General features: G+C 37.7%; 1 protein-coding gene across 3 annotated transcripts in view; it reads left to right on the forward strand.

Annotated features, from left to right (window-relative positions):
• CUL1 (cullin 1) overlaps positions 1-25,247 on the forward strand; it is a 113,645-nt gene that overhangs the window by 48,005 nt on the left and 40,393 nt on the right. For all 3 annotated transcript variants that reach the window (XM_008057363.1, XM_021711981.1, XM_021711980.1), the window contains exons 3-7: positions 18,124-18,298; positions 21,264-21,431; positions 22,851-22,901; positions 23,106-23,196; positions 23,882-24,045. In XM_008057363.1, coding sequence (XP_008055554.1) covers positions 18,124-18,298; positions 21,264-21,431; positions 22,851-22,901; positions 23,106-23,196; positions 23,882-24,045 — 649 coding nt within the window. The remainder of the gene's footprint in view (positions 1-18,123; positions 18,299-21,263; positions 21,432-22,850; positions 22,902-23,105; positions 23,197-23,881; positions 24,046-25,247) is intronic.

Below are 25,247 nucleotides of genomic sequence, written 5' to 3' on the forward strand. Positions count from 1 at the left end.
ACCTCAGCCTCCCAAAGGCGCGGGATTACAGGCTGAGCCACCGAGCCCGGCTTCCCCTTTTTTTAATTGTTTGTAGAGACAGAGGCCTCCCTATGTTACCCAGGCTAGTCTCAAACTATTGGCCTTAAACGATCCTTCTGCCTCAGCCTTCCAAAGTGCTGGGATTACAGATATGTGTCATGGCACCCAGCTCTTTATATATCTGAGATACCAATGTTTGTCAGATATATTCTGCTAGTATTTTCTCAAAAGTCTGAGACTTGCTAATCATTTTCTTAATGGTATATTTGAGTGAGTCAGGTATTTTTTTTATTTTGAGGAAACCTAGTTTATTGGGTTTTTTTTTCTTTAACTGTTATTACCTAAGAAGCCTGTACCTAGAAGATATTCTGTGTTTTCCTTTTTATTTTTGAGTAGGAATCTGTTTGTAGCCCAGGATGGAGGGTAGTGGCACGTTCCCAGCCACTGCAGCCTCGACCTGCTGGGTTCAGACGATCCTTCCACCTCAGCCTTCCAGGTAGCTGGTTAAACTACAGGCACATGCCGCCACACCCAGCTAATTTTTTGATTTATTGTAGAGATGCGGTATCACCAAGTTGCCCAGGCTGGTCTCAGAACCTGTGGACTCAGGCAATCCTCTCACCTCGACCTCCCAAAGTGCCGGGATTATAGGCGTGCACCACTGCACCCAGCCTGTGTTTTCCTCTTAAGATGTTATGGTTTGGGCTTTTACATTTTGACCGATGATCCATCTGGAGTTAACTTTTATGTATGTTATGAGATAGGACTTGACATTAATTTTTCTCTTACATGGATATCCAGTTATTCCAGTGTCATTTATTGGAAGGACTTTTCCTATATGCGTTGCTTTGGTGCCTTTGTTAAAATTAAATGGCAGTAGAAGTGTGGTTCTGTTTCTAGACTCTGTTTCATTGCTGTGTTGATCTTTTAAGAAGTCTATATTACTTAGTTTGATTTGCTTGTTTTGCTGAGTATTTTTGGCATCTATGCTCATGTGGAATATTGGTTAGTGTTTTCATTTAATTCATTTCTTGTAATGTCTTGATTGCTGTAGCATTATGAAGACTCTTGAAGTCAGGTAATACAAGTCTTCTAACTTTGTTCTTTGTCCTTTTTTCTCAAGATCATTTTGACTCTTAGGTTCTTTGTATTTCTCTGTACATTTTTAGTCAGCTTATCGATTTCTGTTCTAAAATTTATTATTGGAAGCATATTGAATTTTTTTAAATGACGACTTATTGAGATATAATTCACATAATATACAGTACTCATTTAAAGTATACTTCAGTAAGTTTTAGTATATTTACAGATTTGTTTGACTTTCACCACGTTGAATTTAAGAACATTTTCATCTCAAAAAGATACCCTTCACTCTTTAGCTATCACTTTCTTCTTCTCCCTGCCCCCTACTGATTTTTTTCTATCTCTAAATTTGTCTATTCTGAATATTTTGTATAAATGTAATCATATAATATGTGATATTATGGACTGAGTCATACTCCTCCCAAAAATTCATATCTTGAGACTCCAAGCCAATATATTTGAATGGTATTTGGGAGTGGGGTCTTTGGGAGGGATAATTAAGGTTAAATGAGATCATGAGGGTGGGTCCTTACTCTGATAGGATTGGTGTCCTCATAAGAAGAGGAAGAGACACCAGAGAGCTCTCTCTCCACATACACACAGAGGAAAAGCCATGTGAGGATACAATGAAGAAGGTGACCATCTGCAAGCCAGGAAGAGAACCCTTACTGGAACCGACCCTGACCTCACCTTGATCTTGGACTTCTAGCCTCCAGAACTGTGAGATAATAAATTCCTGTTACTTAAACCATCTAGTCTGTGGTACTTTGTTATGGCAGCCTAAGCAGACTGATACATGTGGTCTTTTGTGACTGACTTTTTTCCCACTTAGCATAATATTTTCAGACGTTGTCTATTTTGTAGCATATATCAATACTTTATGGTAAAATAACATTTCATTTTATGGATATACCACATTTTGTTTATCCGTTCATCAGTTGATGGACATTTGTATTGTTTCCATCTATTGGCTATTATGAATAGTGCTGCTGTCAACATTTACGTGTACTTTTTTTACGTGGACATATGTTTTTTATTTCTCTTGGTTATCTAGGAGTGTAATTTTTGGGTCATTTGGTAATCCTGTGTTTAACCATTTGAAAAACTGCCAGTCTAATTTCCAAAGTGGATGCATCATTTTACTTTCCTACCAGCAGTGTATGAGAGTCCTGGTTTCTCCATATTCTGTCCAACACTTATTTTCTCACTTTTTGAGTATCTCAATTGTGGTTTTGATTCGCATTTCCCTGGTGACTGATATGCCAAGCATCTTTTCATGTACTTATTGGCCATTAATATATCTTCCTTGTGGAAATGTCTGTTTGATCCTTTGCCATTTTTTCAGTGGATTGCTTGTCTTTTGATTATTGAGTTGAGGGTTATTTACATTCTAGATATAAATCCCTTTTTAGGCATATGACTTACAAATGTTTTCTCTCATTCTGTGGGTTTTCACTTTTTTGATGGTATAATTTGACACATAAAAGCTTTAAATTTTGATTAAGTCCAGTTCATTTTTTTCCCCTATGATTATGTATATTTTTGGTGTCATCAAAATTACTTGCCAATTCTGAGGTCACAAAATTTTATTCCTGCTTTTTCCCTAAGAGTTTTATGGTTTTAGCTTATATTTATACCTTAGATCCATTTTGAGTTAATTTTTGGATACGGTATAAAGTAGGAGTCCAACTTAAATTTTTTGAGTGTGGCTATCTAATTGAGCACCATTTGTTGAGAGGTCATTTTTTTTCTCTATCGCATGATCTTGGCCTCTTTGGCAAATCAGTTGTGCATGGATATGTGGGTTTATCTCTGAATTCTCAATTCTATTGCATTGATTTATCCTGTGCCAGTACTTTGCTGTCTTAGTTACTGTGGTTTTGTAATAAATTTTTAAAAAATAAAAACAGTTTTCTACGAAGAGAATCATGTAGTAAGTTTTGAAATTGTGATGTATGAATCCTCCAACTTTGTACTTTTTAAGATTGTTTTGGGTCTCTTGAAATTTCATATGAATTTTGGAATCTGTTACTATCTACAAAGAAGCCAACTGGGATTCTGATAGAGATTGCATTGAATCTGTAGATAAGTTTGGGGAGTATTGGCAATTTAATAGTTCTAAGTCTTTCTACCTTTTCTGATGTAAGTATTTGAAAGTATAAATTTCCTTATCAGGATTTTTAACTATATTTTACAAATTTTGACATGTGGTATCTTTATTTTTTTTGTACCAATCCCACCTCCACTCCTACATATTGTATCTTTATCATCATTTAGTCTAAAACATTTTGTAATTTTTCTTATTTCTTCTTTTACCCTTGAATTAAATAGAAATTTTTTTTAAAATTTAGAAACATTTGGTTTATCTGGGTAGCTCATTGTTACTAATTCCTAATTATAATTCTATTTTGATCAGAGAACAAGCTGTATAATTCAGTCCTTTTATACGTATTGAGACTTGTTCAGTGGCCCAGAAAATAGCCTATCTTGGCAAATGTACCATGTACTCTTGCATGTGGATTCTGCAGTTGTTGGCCGCAGACAGTAATGTGCTGGAGCTGGATCGTGTCAGGTTTTGGGAGGTGATTGTGCACATCTCGCCCCAAATCCCCATTTAATGCTGTCCTGTTGGTAGCTAGCAATCTGCCATGGTGGGAACATTACACCATACCACAGATATCTGCAAAGGCTGTGAATCAGGGCTTTTATTTTTCTTTCTTTCTTTCTTTTTTTCAGAGAGCCGGTTTACCAGCATATCACTAAGTATAGAATGTTGTAACTGTCCATTAAATGAAAGTGTTTGATCGTGTCATCAGATCATCTATGTCTTGGTTGATATTTTTCCTTTGGTTTAGTTGCTAGAGAGGGATGTTAAAATCTTTCTTTAATTGTGAAATTGTCTCCTTTTCCTTTAATTCTGTCAAATTTTGTTTCATATATTTTGAAGCTCTGTTAGAAAAATACACATTTATGATTGTCTTTGTAATAAATTGACATATGAGATGTTCTTCTTTATCTCTGATAATTTAAATTGTGTCCCTTATGTTAACATATACAGTGATCTTGCTGTTTTGTCCCTCTGACTGATCATCTTTGTCTTTTGATTGCAGTTTTGGCCCATTAACATTTATTTTAATTGTTAATAGGTTTATTTTGGGCATACCAATTTGATTTATTTTTTTCTCCCCTTAAAAAACTTTTTGTTGTTGTTCTTGCTTTCCTTTTTTCTTTTGGACTGTTTGAAATATTTTAGAATTTAAGTTTAATATTCTGTTAGCTTTTTAGCTATACCTCTGCAGAGAGGAAGAGATGTGTGCATATGAGAGATTGTTCTAGGGATGTGTAATATACATCCTTTTTTTTCTTTTTTGACTTGAGTCTCACTCTGTCACCCAGGCTGGAGTGCAGTGCATGCTCACGGCCACCACAGCCTCAACTTGTTGAATTCAGGTGATCCTTCCACCTCAGCCTTCCAAGTAGCTGGAACACATGCCTGTGCCATGACACTCAGCTAAATATTTGATCTATTGTAGAGACAACGTCTTACCAAGTTGCCTAGGCTGGTCTTGAACCCGGCAATCCTCCCACCTATCCCTCTCAAAGTGCTGGGATTATAGGTGTGAGCCACTATGCCTGGCTTCCTCTCTTCAAAGTGGATCATTTTCTTTGGTCTGTCTTCAAACTCGTGACTGTTATCTTTATTTTGCTCTTAAGGCCATCCAATAAACTTATTCTAGATGTTATATAATTCAGCTCTAGAAATTTTATTTGGTTTTTTTTTATGGTTTCTATTTTTGTGCTATAATTTTTATTTATTATTAGCATGTTTTCCTTTATATCTTTGAATATAACTGTAATAGTTGTTTTAAAATCCTCATCTCCTAATTCCAACATTTGGATCATCTCCAGGTGGTCCCTGATGACTGGCTTTTCTCTTGAGAGTGGATCTCATTTTTCCTGTTTTTTCTTTCTTCACCAGTGTTGGATTGTGCTGTTCCCTTCTTCCAAGACCAGACTACTTTTCTTTTCTTTATTTTTTTTGAGTCTCACTCTGTCACCCGGACTGGAGTACAGTGGTGCACTCATGGCCACTGCAGCCTCTACTTGCTGTGCTCAGACAATCCTTCCACCTCAGTCTTCCAAGTAACTGGAACTACAAGCACGTGTCACCATGTCCAGCTACTTTTTTAGTCTGTTGCAGAGATGAGGTCTCACCAAGTTTTCCTGGCTGGTCTCAAACCCCTGGGCTCAGACAGTCCTCTTGTCTCCGCCTCCCAGCGTGCTGGGATTATAGGTGTGAGCCACTGTGCCTGGCCAGATTGACTACTCTTAAGTATTAACCCCTTTTTTGGTTGTTCTCTGGTGCCTTCAGATGGTGGTTTTTTTTTTTTTCCCCAGAGTTTATAGTTACTTACCAGAAATGTGGTTAGATACTTTTGTACTAGAATTGGAACCTTGGTTTAAGTATAACTTAAAATTTCAAAGGCAATAAAGGCTCAGCAGTGACTATTAGAATGAGAATGGACTGGAGGTAGTGGGTGGAAATGAGACATAATTTTCTATTAGCAGGAAGTCAGTAACTTATGCAAAGATCGATTAATCAAAGAACAGCACAAGCACATGACTTAAAGGCATGTACATATCCACCTTAAGAAGCAAGTCTAGATAGAAACAATTTAAATCATTGCCACTGTGGATGAGGAAGATTGGATCATAGCACTCTGATTATTATAAGCTCTTTTGCATTTTATCTCTTGCACTATGTCATCTGAAAACCTAAGTTTTAGTAAACAGGATATCTAACCATTACCACCTAATGCTTTCCAAGCTTGATTGGATAATGGTGAGGAGTGATGCTAATTTGAGAATGAATGTGGAGCTAAACTCTGGGTAGAAACTTTAAAACAGCTTTGAAGAGATTTTCTTTTAGGATTGTGCCTTTCTGCTCTGGTCCCTTGCCTGCATGTGCTTCAGGCTCCTCTTTGAGGAGGTGGGACTTGGAGGAGAGGTGATGGTGGAAGGAGGAGAGTTCTGTGCACTGGACTTTGCTTCACAAAGAATGCTTGGGTGGGAGTAGATGAGGGGAGAATGCTTGCTGAGAAAGAAATAGTTCTGTGGCTGAAAGTTTTAACCCCTAGCCCTGCTCTCCAGGAGTAACTGCTATTAATGTCTGGACACATACATAACCTTTTATCTGCATGTACAAAGAAAGCATACTAAAATGATATTTTCTGATTTGCTCTTTTCACTGGTTGGTGTCTTCTTACATCTTTCTATATAGATGTGTGAATGTACCACAGTTCATTGATTCAGGTATATCACAAAATCAGTGGTGCATAGTACAGTAGTTGCTCAGGTGTCAGGGATGACCCAGTCGTCACTACCTACACCTTTGCACACCTGAGTGCAATCTTGTTTTGTCAGCAAACCATTTGAAGGATCTGCCCTAAAAAAAACCTTTTGATATCAGATAAGCTCAGAATCAGACTTATACATGAATGGGAGCAGATTAGAAGAAAATTCTGGAATCAATTTTGGACTACTACTAACAAGTACTAAGACAATTAATGACTCGGTAACATGTGAAAAAGCACAGACTTCCTTACTAAGAGTCACAGTGATTCAGAGCAGATTCTGTGTAAAAACATTGTGGCAATATCTTAGCCAATTTATATACCTTTTCTTTATCTACTTATTATGTTATAAATCTGTTCAACCCTAAAACTGGTAATCTTTTAGTAAATATAAGTAAAAATTCCATCTGACAAGAATGCATTGTCATTTTAATTGGCAGCATTTTCTTCGTGATACTTAAAGTAATAATATATATTGTGATTGATGTCTTAGCTTAAGTTTGGTACATATATTGTAGTTTTTAATCACTGTATATTCCCTGACGTTGTTAAAAGCTGCAGACTGTATTCCCAGATGGATCCAACAATGGATTTAACCAATTCCCTAAGTTTGACAGATAGCTTGTTACACACTTTTAATGCCATTATGAGCAGTGTTGTGATCGTTTGCTAGCTAATGTGTGATAGCACTTCCATAATGATTTTCCTACAGTAAATGCTTATGAAGATAATTGCTGTATTGAAAGAAATACACTTGTTGAAGACTTTTAAATATTTCCAAATTTTACTCCAGAAATGTAATCGTATAGGCTGTGACCTCTAACGTGTGGAGGCTCCCATTTTCCTGCCCTTAAGTTATCATTGGGTTTATTTAAAAAAAAAAAAACAAAAAACAGCTGGGCTCAGTGGCTCAGCCTGTAATCCCAGTACTTTGGGAGGCTGAGGTGAGTGGATTGCCTGAGCCCACGGGTTCGAGACCCGCCTGGGCAACTTGGTGAGACCTCATCTCTACAATAAAATAAAAAATCAGCTGGGCATGGTAGCGCGCGCCTGTAGTTCCAGCTACTTGGAAGGCTGAGGCGGAAGGATCGCCGGCGACCAGCAGGTCGAGGCTGCGGTGGCCGGGAGCGGCCACTGCACTCCACTCTGGGTGACAGAGTGAGACTCCAACTCAAAAAAAAAACAAACAAAAAAACCCTTCTTAATTTAATACTTGGAAAGTAATATATTGCCAGGGAACAGAAGTCATGCTGAACTAGATAACCTAAAAAGTTCTCTGGAACAAGCACCTTGAACTGGGTGCTGGGTGAAATATAGCAAAGTATAATACTGAGCTAGCTTTGCACAAAAGTGAGGGGATCTGAAAAAGCAGAGACGGCATCTGAAAAAAAGAGAATGAAGGCACTAGCAATCAGGAATTTCTGTGGCAGCACGAGGATTTAGATGAGAGGTGGGTTAGCAGGTAGGGCCACGTAGAAAAGGAAACAGAGCCTTGTTCTCTTGGTGGGGAGGGAGATGGAAGCTGTCATTTCCATGGAAATCTAGAACACTCAAAAACCTAAATACTCTTTAGTGTAAAGGTGGACTGGAGAGGGGGAGAATCAACCTACTCCCCCACGGAGGCAACTAGTAAAGTATAAGCTGTAAGAATGGTAGGGACCATCTGTCTTGAGAATTTGTAACCTCAGGTGTGTTTGGACTTTGAAATTGCATTACCAGCTTGTTTGGGGATTTCCCCAATCTGACCATTAATGTGAAAGCCCCACCAAGAATGAGTTAAAGATACAAAGCACAAGAGAGAGTCCACTGTGAAAAAGTTAAAAAGAAAAAATTCTAAGAATGTAAAATGAAATAATTAAAATTGAACAGTGAATCTGACACAGCTAAAAGAAAATCATTTAACCAGGTGGTAGATCAGGAAAAGTTAGAAAGTTTGAACAAAGATAAAGTGATGGGAAATAATTGAAAACTTTGAGGTTTTGAAGAGACCATGTTGAACATACATGTAATAAAAGAGCTAGGAGAAAATTGAAAGGGGGCAGAAATATTTGAAGAGGCCATAGCCAGAATTTTCTAGAATTGGAAAGGTAAACTGTGCGTGTCTAATTTTAAGGCAACTAATACAAGAATAGAAATAGAATTTATAACTTCAAAATAATACAAGAACTGTAATGGAACAAGTAAACCACCATTTCAATAGAAGGGAAAAGGGAAAAAACGAGAAGCATAGAAAAAGAATTAAAATAGAAAATGCAAAATAGAATTGTAGAAAGTTACCCAGATAGCAGTATAAGACAGTTTCATTGTAAAACCAAACTTTCCCATCAGAAACTATCAGATTCAATTTCTTTAAAAGATGAATTAAGCTGTATTGATTTACAGTAGATACACCAAGACATAGAAGTATAAAGGTTGAAGATAAAGGGCTGGAACAATGCATTTGAGGAAAATTCTACTCAAAAATAGGTATAACTACTGTATTAATATCAGATACAATAGATTTGTAAGGTAGTATTATTAGTAATAAACAGTTACTTCCTAATGATAAGAGCAAGTTATTAGGACTAGAATGCCACATTTGTATAATTGTTGGCAGTGCCTCAAAATATGACAGGCATTTGAGAATTAGAAGAGAAACTGGCAAACTCATTTTTGGGAGATTTCAATTAAAAATGAAACTAAGCTGGGCTCAGTGGCTCAGCCTGTAATCCCGTGCCTTTGGGAGGCTGAGGTGAGTGGATTGCCTGAGTCCGCGGGTTCGAGACCCGCCTGGGCAACTTGGCGAGACCTCATCTCTACAATAAATCAAAAATCAGCCAGGCGTGGTAGCGCATGCCTGTAATTCCGGCTACTCGGAAGGCTGAGGCGGAAGGATCGCCGGAGCCCAGCAGGTGGAGGCTGCGGTGGCCGGGAGCGGCCACTGCACTCTGGTCTGGGCGATAGAGTGAGACTCCAACTCAAAAAAACAAAACAACAAAAAAAAAAACTAAATTTTTTTTAAAATAAAAAAATAAACTTCGGAAATCTAAATAGTTTGACCCTTAAAAAAGAAGTAATAGTAGAAAAAAGAAGATATATCTGAACAATAAGGAAAACAGGTATGCATTAGACTTTATATAAGTGTTGTTTGTTTGTTTTGTTTTCTTACCCTGTTGCCTGGACTAGAGCGTACTGGTATGATCATGGCTTACCACAGCCTTGATCTCCTGGGCTTAGGTGATCCTTCTGCCTCAGCCTCCCTAGTAGGTGGGACTACATGTGAGTGCCAGTATGTCTGGCTAATTATTTTTTTGTGGAGAACGAGGTCTTGCTATGTTGCCTAGGCCTGGGCTCAAGCAAGCCTCCTCTCTTGACCTCCGAAAATGCTGGGGTTATAGGCGTGAGCCACTGTGCCTGGCCAGAAGTATTTTAAATGATTATATTAAAAAAAAGAAATTCAGTTAAGATGAGGATTTATAGAGAGGGAGCAAATGTAAAGAGATAAGTAACAAGGAACAGAAATGACGTAGATAAAATAATGAAAACTAATAAAACCTAAACCGGTTCTTAAAAAAACCAATAGACAGGCTTCACGCAAAATTAGTCATAAAGACCACAGTATGAGCATACCTCATTTGATTGTGCTTCGCTTTGTTGCATGTCACAGATATTGCATATTTTTACAAATGGAAGGTTTGTAGCAACCTTGTGTTTAGCAATTCTGTTGGAACCATTGTTCCAGTATCATGTGCTTACTTTGTGTTTCTGTGTTACATTTTGGTAATTCTTGCAATATTTCAATTTCTTCATTGTTACTTTATCTGTTATGGTGATCTGTGATCAGTAATCCTTGTTAACCATTGTAGTTGTGGCAGCATGAGCCACACCCAGATAAGACGATGAACTTAATTGATAAATGTTGTGTATGTTCTGACTGCTTTACCGACTGGCCATTCCCCAGTCTTTCTCCCTCTGTTGGGGCCTCCATATTCTCTGAGACACAACAATGTTGAAATGATGCCCATAAAGCTGGGTATAGTGGCTCACACTTGTAATCTCAGCAATTTGGGAGACGAGGCAAGAGAATTGCTTGAGTCCAGGGGTTCGAGACCAGCATGGACAACTTGGTGAGATCTTTTCGCTACAATAAAAAATCAGCTGAGCATGGTGGTGCATGCCTGTGGTTTCAGCTACTTGGAAGGATTGCCTGAGCCCAGTAGGTCAAGACTGTGGTGGCTGTGAGTGTGCCACTGTACTCCAGCCTGGGTGATAGTGAGACTCTGACTCAAAAAGAAAAAAGAAACGATGCCTATCAATGTCCCTACAAAGTCCTCAAAGCATTCAAGTGAAAGGAAGAATCTCAAGTCTCTCACTTTAAATTAGAAACCCGTGATGATGAAGCTTAGTGAGAAAGACATCTCGAAAGCTGATATAGGCCAAAAGGTAGACCTAACGGCCAAGTTGAGAATGCAGAAGTTCTTGAAGGAAATTAAAAGAGCTATTCCAGTAAAACACACACATGTTAAGAAAAACAAAGCAAATAGCCTTTATTGCTGATCTGGAGAAAGTTTTAGTGGTCTGGATAGAAGATCAAACCAGCTATAACATTTCCTTATGCCAAAACCTAATCCAGTGCAAGATTCTAACTCCTCATTTCTTTGGCAGCTAGAGAGAAGGAAGCCGTAGGAGAAAATATTGAAGCTAGCAGAGGGTAGTTTATGAGGTTTAAAGAAAGAAGCCATTTTCATAACATAAAAGTGCAAGTTGAGGCAGTAAATTATCCAGAAGATATAGCTAAGACCGCTGATGAAGTCAACTACACTGAAGAGCAGATTTTCGATGTAGATGAAAGAGCCTTCTATTGGAAGAAGGTGCCATCTAGGGCTTACATAGCTAAAAGTCAATGTTTGGCTTCAAAGGCAAGCTGACTCTCGTTGGGGCTAATGCAGCTGGTGACTACACTGAAGCCATTGCTCATTTACCATTCTGCAAGTTCTGAGGCCCTTAAGAATTAGGATAAATTCAGCTGAGCGCACTGGCATGTGCTTATAGTTGGAGGCTGAGGCAGGAGGATCCCTTGAGTCCAGGAGTTTAAGGCTGTAGTATGCTATAATTGTGCCTCTGAGTAACCACTGCCCTCTAGCCTGGGTAATGTAGTGAGACCCCATCTCTTAAAAAAACAAAACTCTGCTTGTTCTAGAAATGGAACAACAAAGCCTGGATGACAGCACATTTGTTTACACAGTGACTTAGACTATTTTAAGCCCACTGTTGAGACCCACTTCTCAGGGATAAATAGGATAACTTTGAAATATGACCGCTCATTGACAGTGTCAGAGCTCTGATGGAGGTGTACAAGGAGGTTACTGTTTTCATGCCTTGTATCACAACATCTATTCTGCAACCCATGGATCAAAAAGTAATTTCAACCTTCAAGTTTTGTTATTTAAGGAATACGTTTCATAAAGTGATAGCTACCACAGATAGCCAGCTATTCCTTTGATAGATTTGGGCAAAGCACATCAAAAACCTGGAAAAGGTTTACCATCCTAGATGTCATTAAGAACATTTGTAATTCATGGGAGGAGGTCAAAATATCAACATTAACAGCAATTTGAGAGAAGTTCATCCAAACGCATAGGTGACTTTGAGGGTTTCAAGACTTTCTTGGTAGCAAAAAACCGCAGATGTGCTAGAAATAGCAAGAGAACTAGAATTAGAAGTGGAGACTGAAGATGTGACCACATTGCTGCAATCTCCTGGTAAAACGTGAATGGATGAGTTGCTTCTTATAGATGAGCAAAGAAAGTGGTTTCTTGAGATGGAATCTACTCCTGGTGGAGATATTATGAATGTTGTTGAAATGATAACAAAGGATTTCGAATAAACTTGATGGAGAGAACAGTGGCAGGGTTTGAGAGGATTTACTCCAATTTTGGATAAGTTCTACTCCGGGTAAAATGCCATCAAATAGAACTCTTGCATGAAAGGAAGAGTCAGTTGATGTAGCAAATTTCAGTATCTTATTTTTAGAAATTGCCACAGCCACCCCAGCCTTTTTTTTTTTTTTTTTTTTTTTGAGTTGGAGGCTCACTCTGTCACCCAGACTGGAGTGCAATGGCCACTCCCGGCCACTGCAGCCTCGACCTGTTGGGCTCTGGCCATCCTTTCGCCTCACCCTTCCAAGTAGCTGGAACTACAGGCACGCGCTACTACGCCAGGCTAATTTTTGATTTATTGTAGAGATGAGGTCTCGCCAAGTTGCCCAGGTGGGTGTTGAACCTGCGGGCTCCCAAAGTGCTGGGATTAACAGGCTGAGCCACCAAGCCTGGCCCTTTAGTAGCCACCACCCTGATCAGTCAGAAGCCATTAACATTGAGGCAAGACCCTTCACCAGTGAACAGGTTACAACTTGCTGATGGCTCAGATGGCTGTTAACATTTTTTAGCAATAAAATATTTAACAATGAAGGTTTGTACCTTTTTTTTTTGGACATAATGCTATTGCGCACTCAATTGACTGTAGTATGGTATAAACCTAACTTTTATATGTACTGGAAGACCAGAAAATTTATGTGATTGGCTTTATCATGACAATCACTTCGTTGGGTAGCCTGGAACCAAACCCACAATGTCTCTTAGCTATCCCTGTATTAGTAATAAATGAGGAAATTACAGAAAGAGCAGAAATTTTTTTAAAAAGAGAAGACTGACCAGCTCGGTAGTAGTACGTTTGAAAATATTTTAGAGCTGGGCTCGGTGCCTCAGCCTATAATCCCGCGCTTTGGGAGGCTGAGATGAGTGGATTGCCTGAGCCCCCGGTTTTGAGACCCAACTGGGCAACTTGGTGAGACCTCATCTCTACAATAAATAAAAAAAATTAGCCGGGCGTGGTAGTGCGCGCCTGTAGTTCCAGCTCCTTGGAAGGCTGAGGCGGAAGGATCACTGGAGCCCAGCAGGTTGAGGCTGTGGCCGAGAGCGGCCACTACACTCCAGTCTGGGTGACAGAGTGAGACTCCAACTCAAAAAAAAATAAAAAATTATTTTTTTGAAAATGGACAGTTTTTTTAGAGGTATCAGTACATGTAATGAGGAAAGGGTGGACTACTGGTTACCTAGCAGAGAAAAATGAAATTGCATTTCCTCTTAATATTATACACAGGTTTGTTCTAGGAAAATTAGAAACCTCTATGAGAAAATCAGCTTTAAAAACAGTAGAATTATTAACCGGCCACGGTGACTCATGCCTGTAATCCCAGCATTATGGGAGGCGAAGGCGAGAGGATTGCCTGAGCCTGCGGGTTCAACACCAACTTGGGAAACTTGGCGAGACCGTGTCTCTACAATAAATCAAAAAATTAGCCAGGTGTGGTGCCATGTGCCTGTAGTTCCAACTACTAGAAAGGCTGAGGCAGAAGGATCACCTGAGCCCAGCAGGTTGAGGCTGCGGTGGCCGTGAATGGGTCACTGCACTCTAGCCTGGACGACAGTGAGACTTCAACTCAAAAAAACAAACATAATTATTACCTTGGAGAGGAAAGGATTTCCTAAACAAGACACAAAGCACAGACGTGAAAGAAAATTTGGATAAAGTTGATATGATAAATATTTCTTTTTTCCAGTGATACTCATAAAGAAACAGGATATAAACAGCTACAAACAGGATAACTGCAGTACATGTAATTGACAAAGGATGGACTTTCACAATAAATAGAAAACAAAACTACAAGTACAAAAGACAGCTCAGTTTTCAGTTTGTAGCAGAAGCACTTGTTTATTACCTTTTTAAAATGTGGGATATTTTTAAAAGACGGAAATTGTGTACTGCTGCAGAATACACAGCTCTTAAGTGTGTGGCTTGAATTTTTTTTGATGGATATATGCACTTCTATAAACAACACCCTAATCAAGATAAGAAAGTTCCCTCAAGTCCCTCTTGGTCAATCTTCACCCTTCAAAGAAGCAGGACTTACTCTTCTGATTTTTATCACCGTAGACTAGTTTTGCCTGTTTGAGAACTTGATATAAATGGAATTATATGTCTGGCTTTTTTCATTTAACAAGTTTTGACTTTCATTCATGATGTATCACTTGTTCGTTTTTTAAACTGCAGAATAGATTCTACTCTATGAATATACCATAATTTGCAAAAGAAACCATCAAACTGTTTTGCAAAGTGGTTGTACCATTTTGAACTCCCATTATTAATGTCTGAGATTTTTTTTTTTTAAACACAGATATGAGCAGACAATACACAGAAGAGAAAATGATGAACTTCTAAGATGCTTAGTCTCACCACAATCAGAGAATGCACATTAAATCCCTGGTAAGCCTCAGTACACATGCGTGGTGAATTTGTAAACAGTGAAAACTAGTGTACTGCTGAGGACTGTGCACCATTTTTTGTAGCAAATTTGGCAATATGTAATAAAGATGTTCCTCTCCTGTTACCCAGTATTTCTATGCTCCAAGAAATTCATACATGTATGTAGAGATCTGCTCGTTCTATTCTTTGTGACTTTGTTTTTAAATGCCAAAAGTTGATACCTACTAAAAGGATCATTAGCAAGATCCATCAGCAAGAGAATTGATAAATTATAACTATATTCTCTACAGGATGTTATATATGCAAACTGTAACTATCTCATGTTATCAGAATAATGGCAGAAGTAAGCATACAAGTTACAATTTGTATAATTTAAACATATAAAATATATTTCATATATGAGGGGACAAAAACCCCCAGAATTTATTTTATTTATTTATTTATTTTTGAGTCGGAGTCTCACTCTGTTGTCCAGGCTGGAGTGCTGTGGCCTGCTCACGGCCACCGCAACCTCAACCTGCTGGGCTCAGGTGCTCCTTTGGTCTGAGCCTTCCAAGTAGCTGGAACTACAGACATGCACCACCATGTCCAGCTACGTTTTTGGTTTTATTGTAGAGATGAGGTCTTGCCAAGTTGCCCAGGCTGGTCTTAAACCCGTGGGCTCAGGCAATCCTCTCACTTTGGTCTCCCAAAGTGCTGGGATTATAGGTATGAGCCACTGCACCCGATCTGACCCCAGAATTTATAAAAATGTGTGTATTCTTACACGTTTAAACTTCAGTTACCTTCAAAGTACTCCGATGCAATATGCCAACCTATTGGGACACTTTTTCTACCACTCAAAACAGTTTCTGAACTCATCAATTTAGATGCCTTTTAGTGCTTCTACTATTTTTTGTTTCACCTCTTCCACCTCCTTTAAATGTTTACCTTTGAGGACTTACTTCATCTGGGGAAACAAAAACAAGTTGCATGGGTGAGATGGGTGAATAGGAAGGGTGGGTCACCGAGATCATGCTTTTGTGTGTGTGTGTGAGTTAGAGTATCACTCCGTCGTCCAGACTGGAATGCAGTGGAGTGTTCACGGCCACCACAGCCTTGACCTGGGCTCCAACGATTCTTCTGCCTTAACCTTCCAAGTAGCTGGAACTATAGGCGCCCACCACTGTGCCCGGCTAATTTTTTTTATTTATTGTAGAGATGAGGTCTCAACAAGTTGCCCAGGCTGGTCTCAAACCTGTGGGTTCAGAAAATCTTCTCACCTTGGCCTCTCAGAGTACTGTGATTATAGGTGTGAGCCACCGCACCCAGTGTTCATGCTGGGGTTTTTTTGGTCAAAAATTGCTGAACACTCAGTGTGGTATGGGCTGGTGCACTAGTAAATCACCCATCATGAAATGGGCAAATGTGTTGAAAGAATCTCCAAAAAAAAAAACTTAGGCCGGACACAACATTTCATAACAACACTAGCTGGTATGCTGACCCATGGGTTCCTAGAACACTTACCTAGTAGGGGATGTCTATACTGCAAGGGGTGCACTGTCCAAAAGTTAATTCATTTTTTTTTTTTGTTCCCCCTTTTATATTTATCTAGTAAAGCATTCTTGGTAATGATACACACCAAATCACGGGAGTCTAAGAGGAATGGTAAGAGGACGGAAGAGTGAAACACAACAAATCACGGGGGTCTAAGAGGAAGGGTAAGAGGAAGGAAGAGTGAGATTAGGGAGGAAAACATAGTGTTTCAGTTATAATCTAGAATTTATTTCCTCAAAAGTCAAGGGGGGAGGAGTAGGTAGAATATGAGAAAGGTGTGGGCATATGGTATGGGCATGTGGTGAGATCTGTCAATACTTTGCCACGGGCCTATGATGGTTATTGTAATTTGTGATTCTCTTAAAACAACTGAAACTTAAAATGATTCAGTGTTTTAAGACATAGCTCTTTGGTAACTACTAAGGTTGAATATTTATTAGACTTTTGACCATATATAAATATATGCATATTTATTTCTTTTACCTTTTCAATTTTTTATTGCTGTAGTTTGTCCATGTTTCTGTAGAGGTTCATTATTTCATATTGTTTTAAATTAATTTTTTTTTTTTTTTGAGTTGGAGTCTCACTCTATTGCTCAGACTGAAGTGCAGTGGCCGCTCCCGGCCACCGCAGCCTCGAACTGCTGGGCTCTGGCGATCCTTCCGCCTCAGCCTCCGAGTAGCTGGAATTACATTAAGTTAATTTATTAAGTATAGTAACTCTTTGTTAGTTCAAGGTGTTTGTAAAATATATTTAGATTTTCAGATTAAGTATTTATATGACCTTATTTAAATGGGACTACTCAACCTGAAAACGGAGGAGTGCTCACGTATACCTTCTTAGTCTTATGTTTTCATTGTGTGTATTTTAATTCTTAATTCATTTGTATTATATTTTGAATGATGGAATATTTAGAAATATCTTGCCTTGATGCCATTTATTAAATAATATTTCACTTACTGACTTGAAGCATCTTTATATACTAAATTCTTAATTATACCAGAATATATTTTTTGTTCTGTTGATCTTTCTCTGAGTCAGTGTCAGTGACTTACAATTAATTTTCTTCTTGTAATAATACATGCAGATTTAGGTTAGGACAGAATGTCGTGGTTCTCTACCTTGCCGTTCACATACCGCATTCCCTTCACACTCCTTCCCCTGCAGATGGAGCTGTTTTGGATTACAGCTGTCTCTGCTGTGATTTACACATCTCTGCATTTCTCTCGGTAGAGTGTGCACACTGCTGTTGTTGACTCATCAGTTTTTGATATCTGTGACTCATGTAATATGAGGATGTGGCTCTCTTGCCATTTCTTTTGCTTTTCCATCCTTCAGCCTCAAAATGTAGTTTTGTTTAAATTCATTTCTAAATTGTTTAAAAATAAAAATTTGGTTACCAATATTTAGAATGTGTGCTTCTGGAAATGTTGTTTGTAGTGGAGCATTATAATAGATAGTGATTTCTATGAGCTTTTGTTTTTCCTGAAGTAAATAATTACTTTTTCGGGACAGTTTTCCACAAGGTCAGTCACATCAGGTAACCTAAAAGGTTCAGATTCTTTTTCTTGGCAACTTTCCTCCTAGAATGTTCCATTCTTCTTGGCTGTTTTGCTCTCCAGACCTGTGGACAACTTTGCGGATGGGGCTTGTTGATTTTTAGCTTTATTGTTAATATGAATGAGATCTTTGTTCCACTCTAGTTTTTAACAAGTTTTGGTTGATATATTAGTAATGTACTGATAATGAAATATAAGAAAATATGTTTATGTTAATCATTCTTAACATCTGTAATGCATGTTGATTTCCTTAACTGTGCTTCAAGACATGTTTATAACTACTGTACTAGTGTACACCAGTCGAATCAAGCCCGAGGAGCTGGAGTCCCTCCTTCTAAATCCAAAAAGGGACAGACACCTGGAGGAGCTCAGTTTGTTGGCTTGGAATTATACAAACGACTTAAGGAATTTTTGAAGAATTATTTGACAAATCTTCTTAAGGTAAGATGTTTTACATGTATGCTGAATATTTATAATAGGACGTTAAAAAAAGTAGTGAAATGATAAAAAAAGTTAAATGCTAAATCTTTCACTGTCATTTGTTCATTGTTTTAGGCCCTAACATGTGCATGAAAATGTTTTGATATTACCTCTTGTGAAGAAGAAACCTTCACAAACTGTATTCTGTTTTCTGTCTTTTTTTTTTTTTTTTTTTTTAAAGAGATGAGGTCTTTGCCTAGCCTGGACTTGAACTCCTAGGCTCAATTGATCCATTCTCCCACCTCAGTCTCCTGAGTAACTGGGACTACAGATGTCCATCACCGTGCCCAGTGCATACTCTGTTTTTTTTCTTTTTTAATTACTTAGATTGGAATTTTTTTAACCTTATGCCATAATAATACTTTCCTTTAATTATTAGCCATTTTTTATTTGGTTATTAGAAATCAATTAATTTTTCCATTTATTTTATTTTTGAGTTGGAGTCTCACTCTGTTGTCCAGACTGGAGTGCAGTGACACGCTCCCAGCCACGGCAGCCTTGACCTGCTGGGCTCCGGCGATCCTTCTGCATCAGCCTTCCAAGTAGCTGGAACTACAGGCGCGCTACCATGCCTGGCTAATTTTTTTTATTTATTGTAGAGATGAAGTCTCACCAAGTTGCCCTGGCAGGTCTTGAAACCCGCAGGCTCAGGCAGTTCACTCACCTCGGCCTCCCAAAGCGCGGGATTACAGGCTGAGCCACCAAGCCCAGCTCAGCTTTTCCATTTAAAGTCAGGAATTTGTGTATTCAGATTACCTATCTTTTATTTTGAACTCAATGTGGTGTTCCCTGTCAAAATGCATAGACAATTTTAAGGTTATTTAACCTTGGTAATCGCATTTTTTCAAGTGTGGTCTTTTTATACATGATCATGAAGTATATTTCAAAATTATGAAACTGTGCTCTTGGCTAGCATGAGTTTCACAATGAATATCCATTTCCTTAGAGTATGGGTTATCCTGCTCCAGGCCTTTGCTTGGGCAGTGATGGAGTCATTTCCCTTTCATCTTCTGCCTTTTTCTTCCTCAGTCTTCATCCCCTGTAGCAGGCAGTGTGATGCCTGACATCCAGCCACAGGATGGGCAGGTGGCTCCTTCATCTGGTGCTACACTTAATATATAGAGTGAGTGAAGACATCTATCCTCTCTACCTTGGGAAATTTGCAGGGACTCTTCTGTGTATATTTAAAATTTTTTATTTTTATTTACACAGATATTATGCACAATTTTCATCATGTTGCAATTTTTTTTTAAATTTATTTTTGCAAGCTACTTGGAAACTTAAACATTAGTCTAACAGACTAATTGACCACTTATTGTAACTAGTGTAGTATCATTTTCATTTGCCCCAAACGGTGTTTCTTGTCTTAAGCCACTGTATTCTTTTTTTTCACAACACTTTGTAAAGTGAATGTTGTAATTATTCTTTTTTTTTAGATTATAAAACGTAGTTTATTTAAAAGTAAATTGAGAGAGAGAAGGATTCACATTCCTAAGGTGGGTGAGGAGGCCAAAGGCAGGAAGCATGACGACTACCATTGCTCAAAGAACACAGGGCCACACCAGAGTCTAACAAGGCAATGGCCATAATTATTCTTTAGTATTAAAGTGAGAAACAGTATACTGTTGTGCAGAAGTATTGATAGCTGTACCATCAGTAATATTTTTGTATTTTAAAAAGGTCCTGTACCATTACCAGAATAGCTTGGCTTTACATTTTAAAGTTTAGTTCATGTTACTTAAATTTATTACTTTTTTTTAGAGACAGGGTCTCTCTGTCTCTGTTGCTCAGGCTGGAGTGTAGTGACACAGTCATAGTTCATTACAGTCTCAAACTCCTGGACTCCAGCGGTTCTCTCATCTCAGCCTCTCAAGTAGCTGGGACCACAGACACGTGCTGCCATGCCTGGTTAATTTTTTATAGAGACAGGCTTTCACTATGTTGCCCTGGCTGATCTCCAACTCCTGGCTTCAAGTGATCCTCTCACCTCGGCCTCCCAAAGTGCTGGGATTATGGGCGTAAGCCATTGTGCCTAGCCCAAGTTATTTAAAATGTAAGTGAACAAAAATTTGGTTGTGTCAAGATATGATCAGGTTTTTACATGGATCGTTGGGTCACTTGTATGCCTTAAATATATGGAGCTTCAAATCTGTTTAGTTTGCATTGAAAGCTCAGAGTCTTAGGGCTCACCCCAGTCCTTACTGCATGGAGGAAACCTGCCCCCTTACCTTCTTTTTTAAAGCTTTTTTGCTATAGCACTTCTAAATGATAGTGTACCACATGGTGCTCCATTTTTGAAAGGTAAGACTGATTATAGATGTCATTAATACCTAGGAAAAAATTCCAAGTTTCTTTCAAGTAAAAATTTGTCATTTAAGTTATAGCAATTTCAATAGAAATAATTTTGGTATATGTACATTTTCTTCATGACATCTTGTTAAAGAAATATTGTTGTACCCTCATACTTACATTAGATTTACACAATAGATTGCTTCGACAAGATATATTTTTATGATTGTTAAGTAAATTTTTTAAAAGATGCATTTAAAAATTGACTTCTTGTTCTAAATTGTTATTAGTACATGTTAATTATTTTTTTAGCAGGGGAAATATCAAAAATAGACATGATTTTGAGGTAAGTTTCTTAATATAGAGGAATTATCTTTATATCTCAAAGTTCAGGGTACTCTGAGTGTGTGTGTGTTTAATACCATAGAAAGGTTCTAGTTTAATTGGAGAGGAAAGAATTGTTTTACTATATTCTTGTGAGAATTTATTTGTTTTTATATACAGATTCGTTGAAAATCATCTAAAATTGTATGCATCCACTTACTTTAATGCAATAGATTTACTTTCGTTAACTTTTGCCTTTGATTCATTATGTGGCAAATTAGTCATCTTAAAGCTTTAGTTAACTTGTTTTTAGGATGGAGAAGATTTGATGGATGAGAGTGTCCTGAAATTCTACACTCAACAATGGGAAGATTATCGATTTTCAAGCAAAGTGCTGAATGGAATCTGTGCCTACCTCAACAGACATTGGGTTCGCCGTGAATGTGATGAAGGACGGAAAGGAATATATGAAATCTATTCAGTAAGGCTTGTTAAAGCCCTTTTAAATGTGTGTGTTTTCAATGCCAGTTTGTCTTCCATTTTAAGCTGCTTTCAGAACAGAGAGCTAATTTCTGTTGTTTTACCAGTAAATGGCCCTTAACATTTGGAGCAAGAAAGTAGAAGGATGAGTAAATTGGAATTCGAAAATACAACTTGCATGCTTTTGCATTTAAAGTTTCTTCTTTAATTATTTGACCCAACCATCATGTTTTGCTTAGAACTGCCTGAGGTTTAACACTGACAAGTCCTGAGTGCTGGCAGTTCCAGGCAAATCGGGTGCCTTCCCTGAGGCTCAGGCACAAAGGAAGGAGTGGCCCTTAGGTACTTTATGGTCTGGGAAAACCTGCTTCAGGGAGAGGACCATGAATTAATTATGAAATCATCTTCATTAACATATGTTTCTTCAGCCAACAAAAGTTTTTTTGCCCATTGGTTTTCAAAGTATTCCCAAACCTGCTGCAGCAGCATCACCTGGAAACTTGTTAGATATGCCAGTTCTCTGGCTTCGTTTTAGACTTAGTTGAAGAGAAACTTCAGAGATGGAGCCCAGCCATGTTTTAACAAGCCCTCCAGGTAATTCTGATGCGTACTCAAGTTTGAGAGTGTTAGAGCAATTAAGGGAGGACTCGGAGCAATAGAACAGTCTTTTTGTTCATGGGCTGTCAGACAAACACAGACAGTACCTGTTTTGAACCAATGTCATTAAAATGTTCAATTCTATGTAATGGGGTTATCTACATAGCCAAGAATGTTTGTATAGCTCAATTTCTATACCAAAACTGTTAGGACTTCATAATGATACTTTGTTAGGTAAAAACTTTGTAGGCTTAATTTTTTTTTTTAATTTGAGGTTTTTATACTTCTTTTCTCTCTTTTAACATTTTATGTAATTTTTAATTGAGAAAAATTGTATTATTTACAGTGTGTTGTCTGAAGTATGTATATATTGTGGAATGGCTAATATATACTTCCCCTTTTTCACATGCAAATGCTTCCTTGTGACTCAAAATGTCAGTGTAGGAATCAGCGTGATGTGCAAGAAGAATCTTGGTTGATTTCCTCTTGCAAACCTGCTTGACCTAAAATTACCATGTGTGTTCTACAATAACATCACAGACTCCTAAAGATCATTATGGTTTTTTTTTTTTTTTAAGTTTTTCTATACTGTGTTTCAACAACAGCTAAAGAAGATATAAATAAAGAAGTAGAGCTGATACACATCTGTACTTTGATACCTGTTGAAGTTGTTAACAGTACGGCGCACTGATTTCGTCATGATGATAGATTTGACCAAGTTATAATCTTGAAATTTTGATAAAATAATTTTGGCTTTTGGCTTCAGTCTTGGGAAAATAGCAAAATATAGACATTTTACACTTTTTCCTTTTTTAAAATCTAGCTTGCATTGGTGACTTGGAGAGATTGTCTGTTCAGGCCATTGAATAAACAGGTATGTACTTGTGTGAGTTTGTATGTGTTCCTTTTACAATTGCCTACCAATTTAGTTGCCTTTGTCTTCCTCACTTCTTTGAAATATTATCTCAAGAGTATCTCTCATCTTGCATTATTTAAAGGCTTAGAATGTTTGAGGGACATGTAGTAATATATATTGTATTATTTAATCTTTTACATATTTTCTGTATCCTTTCTCAAGGTAACAAATGCTGTTTTGAAATTAATTGAAAAGGAAAGAAATGGTGAAACCATCAATACAAGACTGATTAGTGGAGTTGTACAGTCATACGGTAAATAATTTTTCTTTAATGTATTCATAGCTTTCAATTTTAACTGTCTTAACAGATACGTTTAAAAATATTTTAATATTATCAAGAATATTATTAGCATTTACACAATTTGTTAGCATTTATCAAGTATTGATTTTCTTTAAGTTAGTGTGATTTTATTTTATTTTAACCATCAAAAAAGTAGTTTGATCCTTGTGCCTTAAGGAAATTTTGACGAAATGGACATTTGAATTATTTTTTTTCTGGTCGCATGCTGAATTACTGGATATATACTATAATATAGTATCATTAAGCTGAATGATAACAAGAAAAGTATATCAGCTTGAAACATTGAGATTGAAAACTGATACAATGTCTTGAACATTTGGGTAGCATTGTATTTGAAAATTTAAAATCAGTTTTTTTTATTGCTTTTGGAAATATAAAAATTCTTTAAACAAACTTCATGATAATTTTGAAGCATAGGTTCAAAATTCTGGCTATAGGTCAGAATTACGTGCTTTTTATATATCTTTTTTTTAAATCTTACTGTAAGAGTGTGCTAGTGAATGACAGTTATTTTTTGTCCTGCCATTTCACATTTACCTTTTAATCTTAACTTAAACTGAATGCTATACCTAAGTATATTCTGTGAAATAAAACAAAAAATTAGGATAATTGAATTATAGCTCATATTTATTTCTAGTGGAATTGGGGCTGAATGAAGACGATGCGTTTGCAAAGGGCCCAACGCTAACAGTGTATAAAGAATCCTTTGAATCTCAGTTTTTGGCTGACACAGAGAGATTTTATACCAGAGAGAGTACTGAATTCTTGCAACAGAATCCAGTTACTGAATATATGAAAAAGGTAAGTTTAATATAGTACTTGAAGTAGATTTAGAGTCATTGCTACTCAGGTGAGTTATTCTTTTTAGCATGTGCAGTTTTCTTCACACATCGTTTGTTAGGTATTTTATCGGAAGCTGGAGCTTATTAAATTACTTTGGTAATCATGACTGAGTGTTCTCTTTGCTGTTGTTGTAAGGATATAACCATAATAGTTATATGATTTTCGTGTTTTGGACTGTTGCTCCCAGAATGTGGATTATATCTAATGGGTATCACAGTCTTATGTCAATGAGAAGATTTTATGAAACAAATATTCATAGATTTGCAAACTTTAAGCTTTTACTTTTTCACTTTTAAAATTGATAACACAGCCGGGCTCGGTGGCTCAGCCTGTAATCCCGCGCCTTTGGGAGGCTGAGGTGAGTGGATTGCCTGAGCCCGTGGGTTCGAGACCCGCCTGGGCAGCAAGACCTCATCTTTACAATAAATCAAAAAATCAGCTGGGCGTGGTAGCACATGCCTGTAATTCCGGCTACTCGGAAGGCTGAGGCGGAAGGATCGCCGGAGCCCAGCAGGTCGAGGCTGCGGTGGCTGGGAGCGGCCACTGCACTCCAGTCTGGGCGACAGAGTGAGACTCCAACTCAAAAAAAAAAAAAAAAAAAAAAAAAAATTGATAACACAGCCTTCAGGTTTGTATTAGAGAAGCATGTCTTCTGAAACAACAACTTAAATTCTGGTGTGGATGAGGTCCCAAGATTAGTCTATATATCATAAATTCTTTTCTAAGTGATATTATAATGAAATTTGAGTAGAATTACTCATTGTTCTCTTTCTTAGAAATACAAATATCCTGGACTTAGGCTGTAAGGGATGACCCAGGTCAAGAGTCAGCACACTTTTTCTGTAAAGGGCAAGATAAGAAAAAAATTAGGCTTGTGGGCTCATATATGGTCTCTGGTACAAAAGCAGCCAGGGCAATATGTAAACAAATGAGTGTATTGGGTTTAGTAAAATGTATTTACAAAAAATGGCAGCAGGCAGGATTTTGCTTACAGGCCTTGCTCTGCTGATCCTTGACCTAGATGTAATAAGAGCTTTCCTGGGTCTGGATCTTACTGAGCTGGATACGTGCTTTGACCTTTATTTTGTTTTCACTTGGATATTGAATGGGCTGCAGAATCACTTTGTCCATATACTGAGATAGAAGATAATAGCAGCAGC

This window comes from Carlito syrichta, unplaced genomic scaffold (genome assembly GCF_000164805.1).
Source record: "Carlito syrichta isolate Samal-C Ts95f unplaced genomic scaffold, Tarsius_syrichta-2.0.1 Scaffold302975, whole genome shotgun sequence".
NCBI lineage: Eukaryota > Metazoa > Chordata > Mammalia > Primates > Tarsiidae > Carlito > Carlito syrichta.